This window comes from Pyrgilauda ruficollis, unplaced genomic scaffold, assembly GCF_017590135.1.
Source record: "Pyrgilauda ruficollis isolate IOZ18807 unplaced genomic scaffold, ASM1759013v1 scaffold24, whole genome shotgun sequence".
Classification (NCBI taxonomy): Eukaryota; Metazoa; Chordata; class Aves; order Passeriformes; family Passeridae; genus Pyrgilauda; species Pyrgilauda ruficollis.
In genome coordinates, this window is record NW_024523648.1 from 8,401,713 (window position 1) to 8,418,266 (window position 16,554).

A 16,554-nucleotide genomic window follows, 5' to 3' on the forward strand; every position below is an offset into this window, starting at 1 on the left:
CCTAACAATTTTCAATATGTTTCAATTTTCAATAGATTCTGCTTAAGTTAATACCAAAGTGACTTTTATTTAACTTCCTTCCCTTTCCTTCCCTTTCCTTCCCTTTCCTTCCCTTTCCTTCCCTTTCCTTCCCTTTCCTTCCCTTTCCTTTCTGTTCTACAGAAGAAAAATTAATATCGCCTCTAAGGAAATTGAAGTTATTCTGGAACAGTGAGCTATTACAAAGTTTCCAGCATTGCAAATAGAGGTAGTTATTTTAAACAATATAATTCACCCTTCTGTATTGCTTCTCTCTCAGCACAGACCTGTCTCTTCATAGGATGGAGTCTCAGCTGCAGAGCATCCAGATGCTAATTTATGTGTATGTGAATAATCAAGGTTAATACATTCCCTGTGGGAGAAACAGTCAGTGCCATTCAGACCACATTCTGTTTTCCTCCCTTGTCACAGAGTAGTCTGTTGAAAATGTATCTGATGAAATTTCAGGTTCCTCCTCTATTATCATGAATTAATTTAATGTTTCTAATTGGGATTAGGTAAAGTACCCCTCCCCATGACTGGACAGCCAGCAGGTGGGACAAATGAGTTTAAATATCTACTCTAAATCAAGGAGAGAGAGGATAAAGTTACATATTTTCTTTTTTCCCCTTATGATAATTGTTTCCATACCTATAGAGAGTACTGGTTTTGGGGCTTTTTATACATGCAGCCCAAATCAAAGATCCAAGCACATGTCTCAGGTCACAAATTGACAAGAGAGTAGGAAAGACAAGATTCATGGCTTGGATTTTCAAGAAAATTGTCCTCTTAGCCAGAGGTAGATGGAAGTATATTGCCAACTTTACTGAATTAGATTAAATTAGGAACCTAAATACAACTTTCTCATGTCCTCTTTATTAAATCTCTGATGGATTTGTGCAGTTCCTTGGCTAGTGCTGGGGCCACCCTTCTTACACAGATCCCAAATACTGCCTGTAAGGACCGGTACCTACAGGAACTGGGGGTTTTTGTTGCGGTAGGATGCAGTGTGACAGCAGAGAAGTATTTATTCTGTATCAGGGCTGGGCAGCTGAGAAAGCCCAACCTGGGTACAACCTTTGAGGCAGTTTCATTTTGCCTCTAAGCATGTCTGGACAATATGTGCACAGCTATGCAATTTGCTTGACCGTGCCCTTTTAACCAAGAAGCTTGAATTAAAAGAGGATACAGGTCTGGACTGTCAGCCAGACTACCGTTGTGTGTGGCCAACCAGTGTGGTCACACATTCCCCTTTTTGTGCAGCAACCTGGTCACTAATCTGTCCTTCCCAACACACAGACCAATCCTCAAAGCAACTGGCAGTATCTGTTGGAGCATTGGAAGGTAGGGAGCCCTTGGAGTGACAGTGTCAAATGTGACCAGTGAGGGTGTGCCCAGTGCTGCAAAACTGGTGAGGCGAGAGGGATGAATGCTAGGGTAAGAGCCTGTCAGGATGGGACCTGTGCATAGCCCACATTCTCTCTCCCCTTTGTGTCCTGGTTTTCGTGTTGAGGAAAGGGGACTGCAATGACCCCCTGCCGGTGCCAGCTGGGACTCACCATCTCCTGGTGTGGCTACACTCACAACTGCTCCCACTTATCTTGTGGGGGCTTATTCAACATGTGATTATCTTGCCACGGATGCTGGGACGTCAGAAATGGCCCTGTATGGCACGAGACAAGGCTTGGCCAGGACGGTGCTTAGCAGGTGCTAAGAAGAGCTGATGTACACTGGTGACTGCATGCAGAGAGCCATCCTGCACCCTGCTCTCCAGCACAGCCCTTGGCACTCACTGCCATCTGACATTTCATTATCCAGTATGTCCCAACAGCCCCAGACAAAGACAGCAAATTGGTGTTGCTGTGTTGGTTCAGTTCCCAAGCAGCTGGCTGAGGTAAAAATGGGTTAAGCATTTAGACATTGACCATTATTGGATTATACCAGGATCCTATTGGTTTTTAATCTTCCATAACATGCTGAAACATGCCTTTTAAATTCACTGCAGCCCTCACATATTTTTTACTTTGATTCCTTGAATTCTTCCTGTCAGTTCCCCCAGAACAGCCAGGATGAATACAGGGCTCTGTGAATTGTCTCACTCATGCTTTATACAGAGGCAATGCTGCCCCTTTACTTATCTGTTCTGTTGACCTGTTGACATAGCTGAGGGTGGTTCTGCAAACTGATTTGCAATTGGTGATATTCTGAATTCCTGGGATGCATGTAAAATGTTAATTTTGTGAGTTAAACATTGAAGAGGTGCCATTAGTTTTTAAAAGTCATATTCCCACTTGGCTTTTCTCATAATCACTGTTACAAGGAAGATTACTGGGATGACCGTAACAATAAAAATAAGAGGGGAGAAGTCTTTTGCCTTAGTCTGGAGTTTGAAAAGACCTTGGGGTTTTTAAATTTATTTTGCCCTCGACAGCATTTATGGGCATGGTCAGTGCCGCTGCTTGCTGTTTGTAAGATGTTTCTTCTCAGAAAATACGTAAACCTGGCTTTGGAGGTTTTTTTAAACTGCAGAAGCTATCTATTAACAGCAGGAGTCCACCACAGATGAGATTGTGGGGGCGGTGTCTGAAAAGTAGAAGTAAGATAGGGTGGAGGACTAAACATTGAGTCCACCCCTTTTTGCTTACTGCTTTGCTGCTCTTCCCTCTTCAGCCTCTCCTTTTCATGAGAAACTACTGAATGTGGAAGAAAGGCTCCACATTTCTGTAGTCATGGCACTCTTTTCTTCCCTCACACCACTATTTATAGCCATTATATGTGTTTTGATTGGGGTAATAATGAAGAAGACGAATGGAGAGAAGGAAAAACGTGACACTAAAAGCAAGCATCCATCTCGCCCGTGGGTGGATGAAGATTTAAAAGATGGCACTGACCATCCCTTAGAAGAAGAAGGTAAGAAAAACCTTACCCCAAACACTTTTGTTGTTTGAATTTTATCTGCTGATATGAATAAAGGAGGTGCAATCTTCTGGACTTCTCCACATGACAGTAATGCTCAGTGCAATGCTGCTGCTGTGCCCTGAGCTTGTCAACTCCCAGGAAGGAGGCAGTCCTCATGTTATGTCACTCCTGGTGTCAATTTCTATTCCCTCCAGACACCAAAAATCAGAGTGCAAAAAAATATATATATAAAATGTATTCTCAGAGACTCCTGTCTGTTCCTCTGTACAGCAGATCTCAGACCTAGGAGGGACTCTGTGGACAGTGTAAGGAAAGAGAGGAGATCCTGCTGAATTCCTCACAGTCTCTTCCCAGACCTTATTAGTGTGAGCAAAGGGAAGACCTGAGCAGAGTGTTTCTACCTGCAAATCAAACCACTTTATCACTCAGTGCTACGTGCTTGGTCTCAGCACAGCTAAAAAGCTGGAAATTGGTTTATTACTGTTTTTACAAAGGTCCTCCATTTGTGGCTTCTGAGAATGTCAATGAGAGCTTTGTTGAGAGCTGTGTTGATCAAATATTTAAGAACAAAACGTGTTGGTGGTGATAATCTGGTCACTCAGCTGCATATTTGGACCCATACAGTATGTCCTTTATTTTCGTTAGCTTTTTCTGATTCACAGCTTGGACAAAAGTCTAAGCTAAAAATGTACCCTTCCTTTTTCTTCCTTCCTAACTATCCTCCATAAACTCACTTTATTTCTTTATGAAATAAAAATCTACCATGTTCTGTTCCTATCAATTTCTTAAAGTTGTGGTTAATGCAGCTTCTTTGTTTCCCCCTTTTTTTCCCCTCAAGCTTGTTTCAAAGCCTTTTTGAGGGGTCTGTCTGGGTTAATTTTTTCCCCATAATAACACTTCCCTCAGTCTGCTTCTAGGAATCTTAAAACTTACAGTGTTCTTCTGCATATGGACCTATTTCTAAGAACTATTATAGCTCTTTTCTCAGTGTTCAGTGTACTTTGAACTATTGTTGTTTATCAGTTTCTGAAAAGAGTTGATACCAAGAAAGATTTAAACCCTGCTGACTATATTCCAAATATTTAAAATTTCTTTACAAATCAGTTCACCGGTTGTATCCTCCTTTGTTCAATGCAAAATAGATTCTGTATAGAATAATTCCATAATTTCTTTGTCACTAATGGCTTACTACTTCAGTTAAATTGCTGCAAATTAGAATTCCTGTGGGTAGTTCAAATGATAATCTATGAATCTTGGACTATAGCTGTTTCTATCAGTTAAAAAATTTAGATCCTTTGCATAAACAAACCTATTAGCTTTTAGCAAGGAGCCTCACTGCCACAGCTCCATATATAAAATTTTATTATTTTATTTGTTAGTTGCTTTCCCTGTTATTCAGGTACTAAATTCAACATTGTACTAGTTTTTGTTGCAAAAAATATTGCTTTCAAAAAATTTTTGACAGGTAAACATGTTGGTACTGTTGGTAAGTTTTATTCACTTACTAAGTTTTATTTACTTTTAAATAAGATCTTTCTCAATATACTATGTCATCCAATATTAAATTTTCTTGCTATTTTTATTTTAGTAACAAATAATGATCTTTCCCTTAGTGGCATGTGATTCAAACCAATTTCTTTGTAAAATAGTCATGTCCTTTATCTCTAGAAATACTAAAATAATTTCATCTTTCATAGGGAAATTTGTCTTCAGCCCAGCATAAATGAGAAGAGTAGCAAGGAGAAGAAAAAGTGTTAGTGAGGATCTGCTACTTTGCTAGAGCCTTAATTAAGGATCAAAACATGTTAGCCTTGTTGTCAGTGTTAAAGTTTTCACTGACTGCACTAGATGCTGAAACGGAAACATGGATGTAAAAAGAGATTTTTTTTAATAGTAAAGAATACTTTACCTGCTGTGTAAATTCTGTTATTAATGTATCTTACTTTATCAGACAAGCTCAGGTCTACTTAAATGTCTTTGGCTGGTTTAAAGATGAAGTTCCTCTGAAGAGAATCTGAGTTAGGTAACATGAAGGTGACATTCTTAAGGCCTTGTCTAAAGCTAGAATCTAGGGCTGCCCCATGTGAACAAGCTGAATTTTCAGCAGCCCCCTGAACAGGAAGGGGCAGCTGAAGACCAAGTCTTTTGATTCACGTCCCTGACCAAAGCAAGGTCTATTTGCTGAGAGAGTGAAGCACACAGCTAGGAAAACAGAAAAACACCGACCTCACCTGTAGCCCCACGAGCCTTCCCTGCAGTGGAGCCCTGGGGGATGTTTCCCATGAGAAGGACATGCCTTTGAGCAGCAGAGCATCCAGTGTAAGTAGCTGAACTGCTTGGGCAGACTCAGTAGGGCCACTTATTGGCAGTGAAGTGTAGAGTGGTGAGGGCCAAGTGCTCCTGAGCTTGTCTGTGTTGTGCTTTCCACAGCTGAAGAGATTGATGTTTCTCGTAGCAGCCAGAAACCCAGTTCTTTTAAGTGCAAAGCACTCAGTCCATTTGTTTAATGCTTTAACTGGCAGTACTTCAGATTTGTTTGCATGCCCATCTGTCCTGTAACTTTTTTCCTTCATTTATAAGATCCAGAATGAGAGATTGCTGTGCTGTGGATTGGCAAGGACACTGATGATACACTCTACTTAAGGAGTACAAAACAACACACAAAGTCCCAAACGTTCCATTTATCCTGAAAATGCACTGCTAGTTGCTTGTGATTCTCCTTGTAATAGACCTGTCCCACTTAAAAGCACTTCTCCTCTCCCCAGTTTCAAAGACTCCCCATATCTTAATAATACAACTACTGACATGGATGAGGCAGTGGCAATTTAAAGTTCCTTTTCAATGACAGTTCATGTTTTGTATCATTTAGGAACATAGGGCTTGGACACTGTGTGTATCTTCCTGCTGTTGCAAATACATCTAGCCTTTGTCATCAGCTGAATGAACATGGAAACTGGACTTTTGTGACCCCTTTTCTTTAATCTTGCTGAAAAGCTAGTCCAGAATTTCTTAGTATAGGTTAAAACCCCTCCTCTACCTTTCAGACACTTTCTGCCTGCCCAATTTCTGCCTTGTTTAATACTACTGTTTACGTATTCAATCTGTTCCATCCTCTTGATTTCAAAGGATTCTCTTCCAGCCCTGGCATAAACCCCTCTCCTGTGGTTTATGGATTGCAACCAGATTAGCTCTCAGCTTTCTTTATACTAGGTTTTCTCTTTATATAACAGCCACTCTATCTTAAGATTGTAAGAAACCTTCTGCAACTATATTCCAGTTGAAATAATTTTCACAATATTTTGATGCTGGGTTATTTTTTCCAGGGTCTGTGCCTTTTGCTTCTTTTGCTTAAGATCCCTGACCCACTCTTGAGGTTTCCAGGATCAGCCTGCTAACCACTATTTATAACCCACTAGTAGGGTAATCCATCTCTTTTAGTTCCCTATTAGTCACACTCACTTCAGGGCTGGATTCACTACTGGGATTCCTGTGGTGGCCCATTTTGCAGCAGTCTGCCATTAATCAGATAAAGAACCCACAGGGTCAGTTACCCAGCATTTAAGACTAAAGATGTGAAAACTTTCTTTACATACATTGAATTTTTTTTCCTATGTATCATGTCTTTAAACTGGAAAAGAGAGTTAGAGAGGAATTGTATGCTCAGGAAGCAATTTTCTAGAGAAGAAACTTGTTTGGAAAGCAAATGCAGTAGTCTTGACTGGAGTTTCTCAAGGATCAGTCTCAGGATCAATTGCTAATATTATCTAGTGGTCTTTGCATAAAACCAAGGAGAGTAAAAGTGAAATATCTTAATGACATACAACTGGAAGTCAGCAACACAGAGAAGTGTCAGTTTACATAAAGTAAGCGGCCAACAGAAGTGAAATGACAACTTACTGTTCTCAGTATGAGTTTTTAATTAAGAACTCATGCTTCAAACTGAGGTAAAATTTTTTACATGATTTGCAGGCTGATTATAACCTCCCATATGGACTGCTGGGAATAACATAGTTATCATCCTAAAATGTATCCAGAGAGGAATTTTTGATAGAGATAGAAAAATGTACTTTTAAAATGAGATTCCATTTGGGATGTCTGAGCCAAAACCATTCCAGATTTACTTAAAAAGCAGGAAGCTTGATGACTACTGTAAATGGCAATTGATGGAATTGATGGCAATCGTGAGAATGTGGCTAACAAGGTAATAGACTTGCTAGCAGGATGTCTGTTGTCCATCAAGTGGTGGAATACGAAGAGATATAAACAAGACACTTGTGGTATTGTATGACGTGACTGTACAAACAGGAGTGTGTCTAAACACAGCAATTAGAGATATAGAGAGCATGCACTAAACAGATGGTGCTGATAATGATTTAAAGTTAGCATATGGATAATGTTAACTGCTAAGAAAGAATGGTAGACACATGGTGGAAGAGAATATATAATAGATTAATTTATTTTTAAAAAAATAATTTGCCAGGAGAGTTTTGGTTTTGTGTGTCAGTTCCGGCACTTCTAGGTTTTTCTGCTTCAGTCAGTATTCCCATGTTGAGTGTACTGAGGTTTTCCATTCTCATTAGCTATCTCACCTTTGTCCCATGTTCAAAATCTTTGAAAGTACATTTCTTTTTTCACCTTATTATTAAGTTGAACTATCTTGACCAAACAGCAACTTCACTTCTCTTCTACTTACATGGGAAACCCCCACCACAACACAAAACAAGCAAGCACTCACTATTTTACCAAGTGTAAATCACAAAGGGAACATTATCAAGAGGCACCCTTTTACTTTTTGAGCGTGCACAAGATGATCACTAAAATAATTTTTACCAGGGCTCACTGCTTTCCATTAACCTGGCGCCAGGTCCTTGCAGACTATGACCAAGAGTGCTTAACACAGGAATGAAATGCTGAACAAAACAAATTCTCAGGGTGAATTCTTTGTGCACAAAATGAAATGTGTGTGGTTTGGGGTCCAGAACCATTCAGTTTACATTCAATTTATGAAACTGGATTTATTTTGCCCCTTTGCACAGCCTGAGCCACACGTGAATATTTTGCTGCTTTTAAAATGAACAAAAAACCAGCCTAGTCTCTAAGGCAACTGCATAATACTAAAACACAGAAGTAATTGCTGTTTGAATTTGTGCTGGAGATTGCTATGATTTGGGAATAATAGCCTAATAGCAACAGAAAAAGAACTGGAATATTTTTTCCTGACTCAGCTCTCTGTAGCAGATTGCTCAATACTATTGACTAGTCAAAATGCAGCATTTAAGTGGCTTTAACTTCCAGATCATAGCTGCAAAAAATGCTATCCATGCTAATTCTAGGAATACGGGGGAGAAAGAGACCTCAGAGACAACAGAAGATTCATTTTGTGATATAAACAGACAGATTTCAGTGAAATGGAGAATGATTTTGAGTTTTTAATTAAAGCCAAGAAACACAATATCCTACATTTGATATGTTGTTATCCTAAATATAGATGCCTAACATCCATTTCCTCTTATGCTGAAAGTATCGGGAAACCAAAGAGCTTAACCACAAAGTCACATTTCTGCAGAGCCAAAGCTTGCAAAGTTTCTGCTATGAAACATGAATATGGAAGAAGTTGACATTCAGCTCCTCAGAGGAGATTTTACACATATTGCTAGTTAAGCTCTCTCCTTAACTTCAGTAATTTATTTGATTTTTTCCTTATTAAACAGCTCAAGAAGGAACACACATGTTCACATTTACTTGCTGAGAAAATTGGGCTGGAAGCCTGTCCACTTTTTCAATGCTGTTTCAGCTTGTAACCCATTTTTGCAGGCAGGCTTGCAGGCTGAAGTGGAGAAGGCAATGACTTCTCTGTGGATCACCTGCTAGAGCAGGCCAGGACCCTCCTGCCTCTTGGTATTTAAACAAGGTGTTTATTCAGTAGCTGGAGCTGGGGATCAATGAGTTGTGTCAACTGGAGCCTCAGACTTTGCCTTACCAGTGGTGTAGAAGTGCAGGACAAGGTGCCTTACAGTGTGAATGCCAAGGATATCAACAGCATTCTCCAGAAAAAAAAAAAAAAAAGAAATCCCTAACCACTTGTATTTTCTTGCAGAGGGTGAGGAAGAGTGGCAAGGACTTGAAGAAAACGTTGCCCACGTCCCCTTCACTGGCGAGCGCTACTCTGAGGCTGAAATGATTAAGAGGTCGCAGACATTCTATGAGCTTCTAAACAAGAGGCGATCTGTCAGGTTTCTCAGTGATGAGCCAGTCCCCAGGGAGGTTATTGATAATGTCATCAGAACAGCAGGTGGGTACTGAGTGGTTCAAGGTCTGGGGGAAAGAAAAAGGATCAGCATTGCTGTTCAACTGTCTACCTGCGAAAAGGTGGTGTGGAAAAGCCAAGGGAACTGGAATTTTGCTTATGGTATTCCTAGATTCACCTGTAGCTGGAATGAATGAGCACCCATTGATTGACTGAAAATTACTCAGCTTGAACAACTGTTTGTCAGAGACTGTTTAGGAGTACTCCCAATTTCTCTGTATTTGCAGTTCACCCAGCAGGGAAGAAGAGCATTTCAACAGCACGAAACAAATAACTTAATTTTCAACTTTTAAAATATATTATTTAAAATTAAATTTATGTGTGGTTTATCAAGACATCTTTCAAATAGAAATATTGAAGTGTTTTCTCAAAAATGTCAAGCCATATGTACTTCACATGCTCTAAAATTTAATGCATTATTATATTTATCATGTGTGAGGTTTGCATTTTGGGGTCCCCCCATAAACAAAGAGATTAAATTGTCTCAGCCATGCAAAATATTTCATACATATTGAACATTTCTTGACATAAATCGTTGGTGCTTAATAAAGGGAAAGAATTTCAGTCTAGAACAAAAAACCTTTTCCAATCCTTCCAACAGTAGTGCCAGATCCCTGTTGCATATGATTGGAGTGTTATGCTGAGGACCCTAATAGAGGTTATTAGAGAATTTATGTGTTTCAACTCATTACTGTCATGTCCTGGCTTAATCTCATCTCTGCCTTACTAACACCAACTTCAGCCAGGAGTGGTTTTGACCCTCATGATTTCTCTTATTCTATGAGCCAGCTGCTGCTACTATAGAAAATATTCTCAAGCTGCCTTAGAGAAAAGTTCAGCAGCCTTTAGCAGGGTTAATAATGTAAAGAATCTCCACATTTGAAGTGCGTTATTTTCCCTTTAAGAACTGTAAGCAGCTTTGTTACTGCACTGTAAAGAGTCTCCATCTCCCTCTAATTAACTAGGCATCATTAAAACACTGAGCATGTTTTGGCAAATGCAGCAAAGCAAACAAGCCTGGCGTGCAGATGAAGTACTTAGTAACCCTGAAAGCTTTGGGCTGTGTAGAGAAGAAGAAAACAAAAGGAAGCATGAATGCCATCAGTTTTTACCCAAACCTGAAGAGAGGCAAGGTTCACAATATAAAAACATTTTCCTATATCAAGAGAGTTCAAGCTGCTTATTCAATGTTTCTTGAACTAAAACTAGTCCTTAGTATTGTATGCATTCAAGTTCTTAAAATATTTTTAAAAGTGTATGAGGGACCAGAGAGATCTAAACAGTCTTAATCTATATATCTGTGAACCTGTGCAGATATAAATTCTTCAGCTTCTGGCTTTTAACCTCTAGGCAGTTAAAATGTTTCTCCAGTGGTGTTGGTAGGTGAGTACATACAGATTTAATATATATATATTATATATATATATATATAATATATATCACATATATGTCTACACCTATGAATACCAGCTATCTTTGGGACAACATACTCAAACCTGTATGCTCTACAGCAGATGTCTGTGTTGTACAGCTCCTTATTTGTCTTTGTCAGTCAGCAACAGGTCCCTGCTGGTAGTCATTCAGCCTTGTTTTCCTGAAAGCCATTGTTTTCACCCTTTAGCTAAAACCACGTGTCAGAGTTGGCTGTGTATTCAGACAGAGCTCTGCTTTTGGTACAACACTTTGTAATAGCATTACTGCATTCATATATATGGCAACATATTACTGCCAACAAAAAAAGGAATTTTTTACAAATCTTTAACACTGGCTTCCTGTAAGATGGCAGTATGAAAGGACTCACCTCTGTTCTTCAATGGGATTTCACATTCTTTGAGAAAGAAATGAACAGGATTGTCTGCCAGAACTTAGTCCTTTTCTTCCCATCTCACCCACTTGCTTTCCCATTGCTCAGCTGGTCAGCCTAAAAGCTCACAAGGAAGAGCTGATACCTCTCACTGCCCACCCTCCTTCCTGGGTTTTTATTTTTCCCTGTTTTTGTATGAAGGTACTTCACCTAGTGGAGCACACACTGAGCCCTGGACCTTTGTGGTAGTGCAAGATCCATATTTAAAACATAAGATTCGTGAAATTGTAGAAGAAGAAGAGGAAATCAACTATAAAAAAAGGATGGGAGACAGATGGGTTAATGACCTGAAAAGATTGAGGTATGAAAAGTCAATTACCCAAGGGGTGTGAAGATAACTGTTGTTTCAGTGTAGGAAAGACTTCTATAATTTTCTATTTCTTCCTTCCTCTCACTTTTAATGTTTTTCTAAAATCTATGTTTGGAAACAAAAGCTTCTAAATATATGTAGAACTGTGCCTTGGTGGTTGGTTCATAAAATTGCTTCCAGTAAAAGGGATTACATGCTCTCTATTTTGAAAGTTTTCCAAGCACTTGGCTCCATCATTATTTTTTCCTACGTAACCTCTGCGGCTGAAACTCTTGTCCCAGATTTTTTCTGTTGTTTGCCAAACAGCCAAGCTCCCAAAGTCACTGGGAGCTTTGCTACCAACTGAGGAAGCCCCAAGGCCTGTCCCTATCCAAGTGCTGAATTATGCAATATTTAATTGTTCCGAATGCCCTCCCAAGTCTGACTGACTTGCTTAACTTCACACAATGGGAAGATGTCTACTGAGTCCTGGCTTGTCAAATGGAGCATGTGCACAAAGCTTTGTAGGGTTGACTTGCTCTACTTGTTTGATTATGTTACTATTTTTCAGTTGCTTAGGTGCTATGCAAATGTGTGTGCTATGCAAACAACTAAATGCCAGAGGTTCTTATGTTTTGAGCAACAACAGTAGAAAGCACTCATTTTCTTGTCTAAATCCTATATAATGATTGTAATTTAAGAAATTGGGAACCAAATGAATTGTAACAGGGATGAAATACCCAGGAACAGAACAACAAATTTTACCATTGGAATATATTTAGGTTTAGACTTTAGACAAAAATGTTTTGAACTTTTCTGACAGCAGTCTTCCCTGCAATGACAAAAAAGTTGGCACTGCTGGTAACAGGCAAATCTGCAAAATTCCAGGAATTAAATAATCACAAAGGCAAATACTCATGAGACCAGTTCATAGATAAGAGGTCAAGAACTCTCTCTTATTTGTATGCAATTCCACTCTTCAGAGTGAGCACATCAACTCCTCAGTCAAATCTGTTAAAATTGAGAACTCTATTCAAGCTTTTTTTTCTTTCTGAAATGTTTCTATTTAAGCTGATAATACTTAATCCTTTGCAGTAAATGTTCTAAGGTTTAGTCTCCTGCTATAACTGTCATGTACCTTTAGTGGCCCTTTGCAGACAGTAAATGTAACTTACAGGAAAGTGAAAAGGTTGCAAAATAAATGTCTTAAACATTCTTTTGCAGAACAAATTGGATCAAAGAGTACTTGGACACTGCTCCGTATCTCATCCTCATTTTCAAGCAGGTATATGGGCGGCTTCCAAATGGCAAAAAGAAGACCCACTACTACAATGAAATCAGTGTTTCCATTGCCTGTGGTATCCTGCTTGCTGCACTGCAGGTACGTTGACAGAACCAACACACTGTGAGTCCATATATTAATTTGGATTACCTACCAAGACTGTTCTGCTCAAAAGAGGGTAGAACTCAGTTTAGATTTAACATTTTCTGTCTCCTGGATTACTCCAATTTCTGGCAATATGTCTTAGTTTTGAGTTTTAATGTTATTCTACACAGGTCTACATCGGAGAAGGTGATTCTTATCCTCAGTACTGGTTAACAGGAAGAAAAACATAATGTAGCTTCCAGAGTTGTCACTCTCTTCTCGGCACAGGCTTCAGCCCCTGTGGTTTCTGCCTTATGCTAACAGGGCTGACAGGCTCCTCAGACTACCCAAGCACGACTGTGTGGTGCCACACTGGCCCCTTCTTTCCAGTAATCCCTATAAAACAGCTTGAGGCCAAACCACTTTTACTATACAATGCTGAAAAAAAGAATCAGGGACATATTCCGCAGAACACTCTGTACTATTTCATTCAGTCTTTCTGAGGCATTTCTGAAAGTGCACTGATCTCTAAAGCTCAGCATGTCTGACACCAGCCAGTTAGATTTTCTCAGCGGTTTCTCAGTGCTCAGTTCTGCTTCTTGTACCTGACGTACTCACACAAGTGTTAAACAGAGAAGCTATTCTGATAGTTAACCTGGCCTGTCAGCAAGATAACAGCAAGGTGCCTCCTCTTACATTAGGCCAATTTCCTACCAGGCACTGCCATTTCTCCTCCATTCTGTTTTGAATGACACTTTCATGCATTGCTGCTCCTCAGGCATCATTCAGCACCATCACTATTAGCTCTTCTCCTCTTGAGAAGATCGTGGAGGTTACTTAACGTGACAGGTGCATTTCCTGGGCACCTCTCCCTGGCTGACTTGTATCTCAAAGCCTCCCAAAATGCTTGCATTGCATAGACAGAGAGACTGAAATCCACATGTGCAGCTCTCAGGAAGTGACTCAGCTGTGTGATCACACCTTGGATGATGTCAGCTCTTTATTGTTTGCCCAGCTTTTTTAGGGTTTTTGTGAGATTTTGAATGAGAGGAAGAGTGATACATAGACTTATTTTGGGATTCTGATGTAATCCATAACAATGGCCACCGTGAGAGATGCCAACAGACTCCTGTGACAACTTCTGAGGCAGAGCCTGTGCCCCCTCTCCCTGTGAGGTACAGCTCTTGAGGAGGAGCTCAAGCGTTCACAAGGCTGTAAGGCATCTTCCTGCCAGCTGTATGGAGGCAAGAACTGAAATAGTTCTCTGTATGAGCCAGATCTTAGAATCATGGAATAGTTTGGTTTGGAATGGATGTTTCAAGACCATCTAGTCCAACCACCAGCACCATGGGATGACATTCCAATCGTGCTGCTGCAGTGGAGAAACGCTCCACCTCTCTGTAAGCAGAGCAGGCATCCCTTATTGTGCCACCGAGGCTGCTAGTAAATCAGGTGCTACAAAGGCTGTACCAGGTCTAACAAAGCAGCTTTTCTGGACTAGTTGACAGAAGGGTGTGTACAGGTGTGGTGGGAACAACCGCTACGCATAAAGAGCACGGACCTCTGTCTCACTGCTGCTGTCTGTCCTGCAGAACGCGGGTCTGTACACAGTGACCTCCACGCCCCTGAACTGCGGCCCCCAGCTCCGGGTGCTGCTCCAGCGGCCAGCAAATGAGAAGCTCCTGCTGCTGCTCCCCGTCGGCTATCCCAAGAAAGATGCCACCGTGCCTGCGCTGACACGGAAGCCACTGGAAGACATCATGGTGGTCATGTGAGCCCAGTGCCAGGAGCAGGAGAGCGACCCTGCTGACAGCTGAAGATGTCACTGCTGTTTCTGTGCATTGTCCCCCTATGTCGCTGTTGCTCTGGCTGTTTACACCTCTATTTCTTTTAGTCCTAGTAAACTACTAACAGCAGCGAGCAGTCAAGCACTGTGCCTTGGACAGCTGTTGTTACCTATCTGGCCAGGGCATTGTTCCAGGGAATATGTACAATGGCATTTAAATGATCTCATCACTTGATTTTTCTCATGCGTTGTGGGGACGAATCTCTTCTTGAACGGGAATATATATTTTCTTTATACTTCTGTGATTGCCATTACACAGTTATTTTAAGAATTTTAATGAAGGTTGTATTAAAAGATACAAAGTGGTCAAACTGAGCTGTCCTATCTTGGCCAGTGTGTGCTGCTTAAATGCCCCTTCCCCTTTACTGTGTTCAGCTGTGTGTAAAAAGATGATATTTTTCTCCTATATGGTAGGATTTCTCTACTTAATTGATCTCAAAAACTTTCTCTGTACCAGGCTTTATTAAATTACTGCAGCTAGGAGTGTCTCAGGTTGGGGGGAAATTTAGTAGGAACAAGGCATACAAATAATTTGCTTGTTACCATTTATTTGTACGTGTCCCGGACACAGTTAGATCATGTGGTAGCTATCATGCATGCCCCCGGTACTTTGCTGCTTCCTCTGGAAGCAGCGCAGAGGGAACAACTATTCTGATTATCCTGTTCATACCTACAGCTACACCAGTTTAACACCCTGAAACCGGGACTCCTTTAGAGACCCTGCCACGTGCGAGGCGCTTCCACGGCAGCCCCAGTCAGGGATTTGGGAGCGGCGCGCTGGAAGGGCTGGCGCTGTCCATGCCCGGGCGGGCAGAGCCCCCTCGTGGGGCCGCGCGTCCCGCCGGCTCCGCCAGCAGCCAGAGGGGAAACGCGGAGAGAGACATTTCCTTCCTGGAAAACACTTCCCCACCCTGATCTCTGCTGCAGCCAACTCAGGCACATTCAGCCAAATTGGCTTCAGCTGTGCTTGAGAGATGAGAGGCTGGAGAGCAGCACTGCGGAAAGGGACCTGGGGGTCCTGGTCAGTGGCAAGCTGAACATGAGCCAGCAGTGCCCGGGTATCCGGGAGAGCCAAGCCTGTCCTAGGGGGCATCAGGCACAGCATGACCAGCTGGGAAAGGGAGGGGATTGTCCTGCTCTGATCTGTGCTGGGGCGGGCTCACCTCCAGTGCTGGGGGCAGTTCTGGGTATCACAGTGTAAGACATAAAGTGGTTAGAGAGCGTCCAAAGGAGGAGCAATGAAGATGGTGAAGGAAGGACCTGAGGGAATGGCCTGAAGTTGTGTCAGGGAGGTTTAGGTTGGTATTAGAAAGGGGTTCTTCACCCAGAGGGTGGCTGGGCACTGGAACAGGCTCCCCAGGCAAGTGGTCACAGCACCAAGCCTGCTGAAAGAGTTCAAGAAGCATTTGGACAGTGCTCTTGGACACTCGGTGTGACTCTTGGGGGTGGTGCTGTGCAGGGCCAGAAGCTGGCCTCGATGATGCTTGGGGGCCCCTTCTCACTCAGGATATTCTGAGTTAACTCACTCCTTATCTGAAGTATAACCTGGTCTAGTGGAAGCCTCAGCAGGGGGACTGAAAGTACAGGATCTTTGAGGTTCCTTCCAACTCAAACCATTCTATGATTCTACAAGTCAAATCCCATTTACCATCACTCATCAGCTGAGCAAGTGGAGGGGATAAAGTTTTGCAGAGGTACAGATTTTGGCCGTGTCAGTGCCTCTGTCAAACTGTTTTCTTCTTTGACAGACCATTTTGCTAGTATTTAGCAGATATGGCAAAGTCTTCATCTGGTCTACTAGCCTGTTTCATGTTCTCAATGGTACAGCTATGGCAGGAAGTTTCTTGTGCAGGCCTAGTCTGAAATCAGGTCTTGTAAAACAAAAAAGGGGAAAAAAAAAAAAAAAAAAAAAAAAAAAAAAAAAAAAAAAAAAAAAAAAAAGGAT

The 16,554-nt window shown here is 41.3% G+C and overlaps 1 protein-coding gene across 1 annotated transcript; it reads left to right on the plus strand.

Annotated features, from left to right (window-relative positions):
• The first annotated feature begins 2,639 nt into the window (after positions 1–2,639).
• IYD (iodotyrosine deiodinase) lies at positions 2,640–14,849 on the plus strand. Its single transcript, XM_041470110.1, has 5 exons — positions 2,640–2,928; positions 9,035–9,229; positions 11,250–11,409; positions 12,622–12,778; positions 14,356–14,849. Exons 1-5 carry the CDS (start codon positions 2,748–2,750, stop codon positions 14,536–14,538), a joined length of 876 nt encoding a protein of 291 aa, XP_041326044.1. The 5' UTR covers positions 2,640–2,747; the 3' UTR covers positions 14,539–14,849.
• The last annotated feature ends 1,705 nt before the right edge of the window (positions 14,850–16,554 follow it).

Excerpts from the sequence above, each read along its gene's own strand:
- IYD (XM_041470110.1), top strand. The coding sequence starts at position 2,748 with ATGGCACTCTTTTCTTCCCTCACACCACTATTTATAGCCATTATATGT. Across the intron at positions 9,230-11,249 it reads TAATGTCATCAGAACAGCAG|GTACTTCACCTAGTGGAGCA; the intron begins GTGGGTACTGAG and ends TTTTGTATGAAG. Across the intron at positions 12,779-14,355 it reads TCCTGCTTGCTGCACTGCAG|AACGCGGGTCTGTACACAGT; the intron begins GTACGTTGACAG and ends TCTGTCCTGCAG.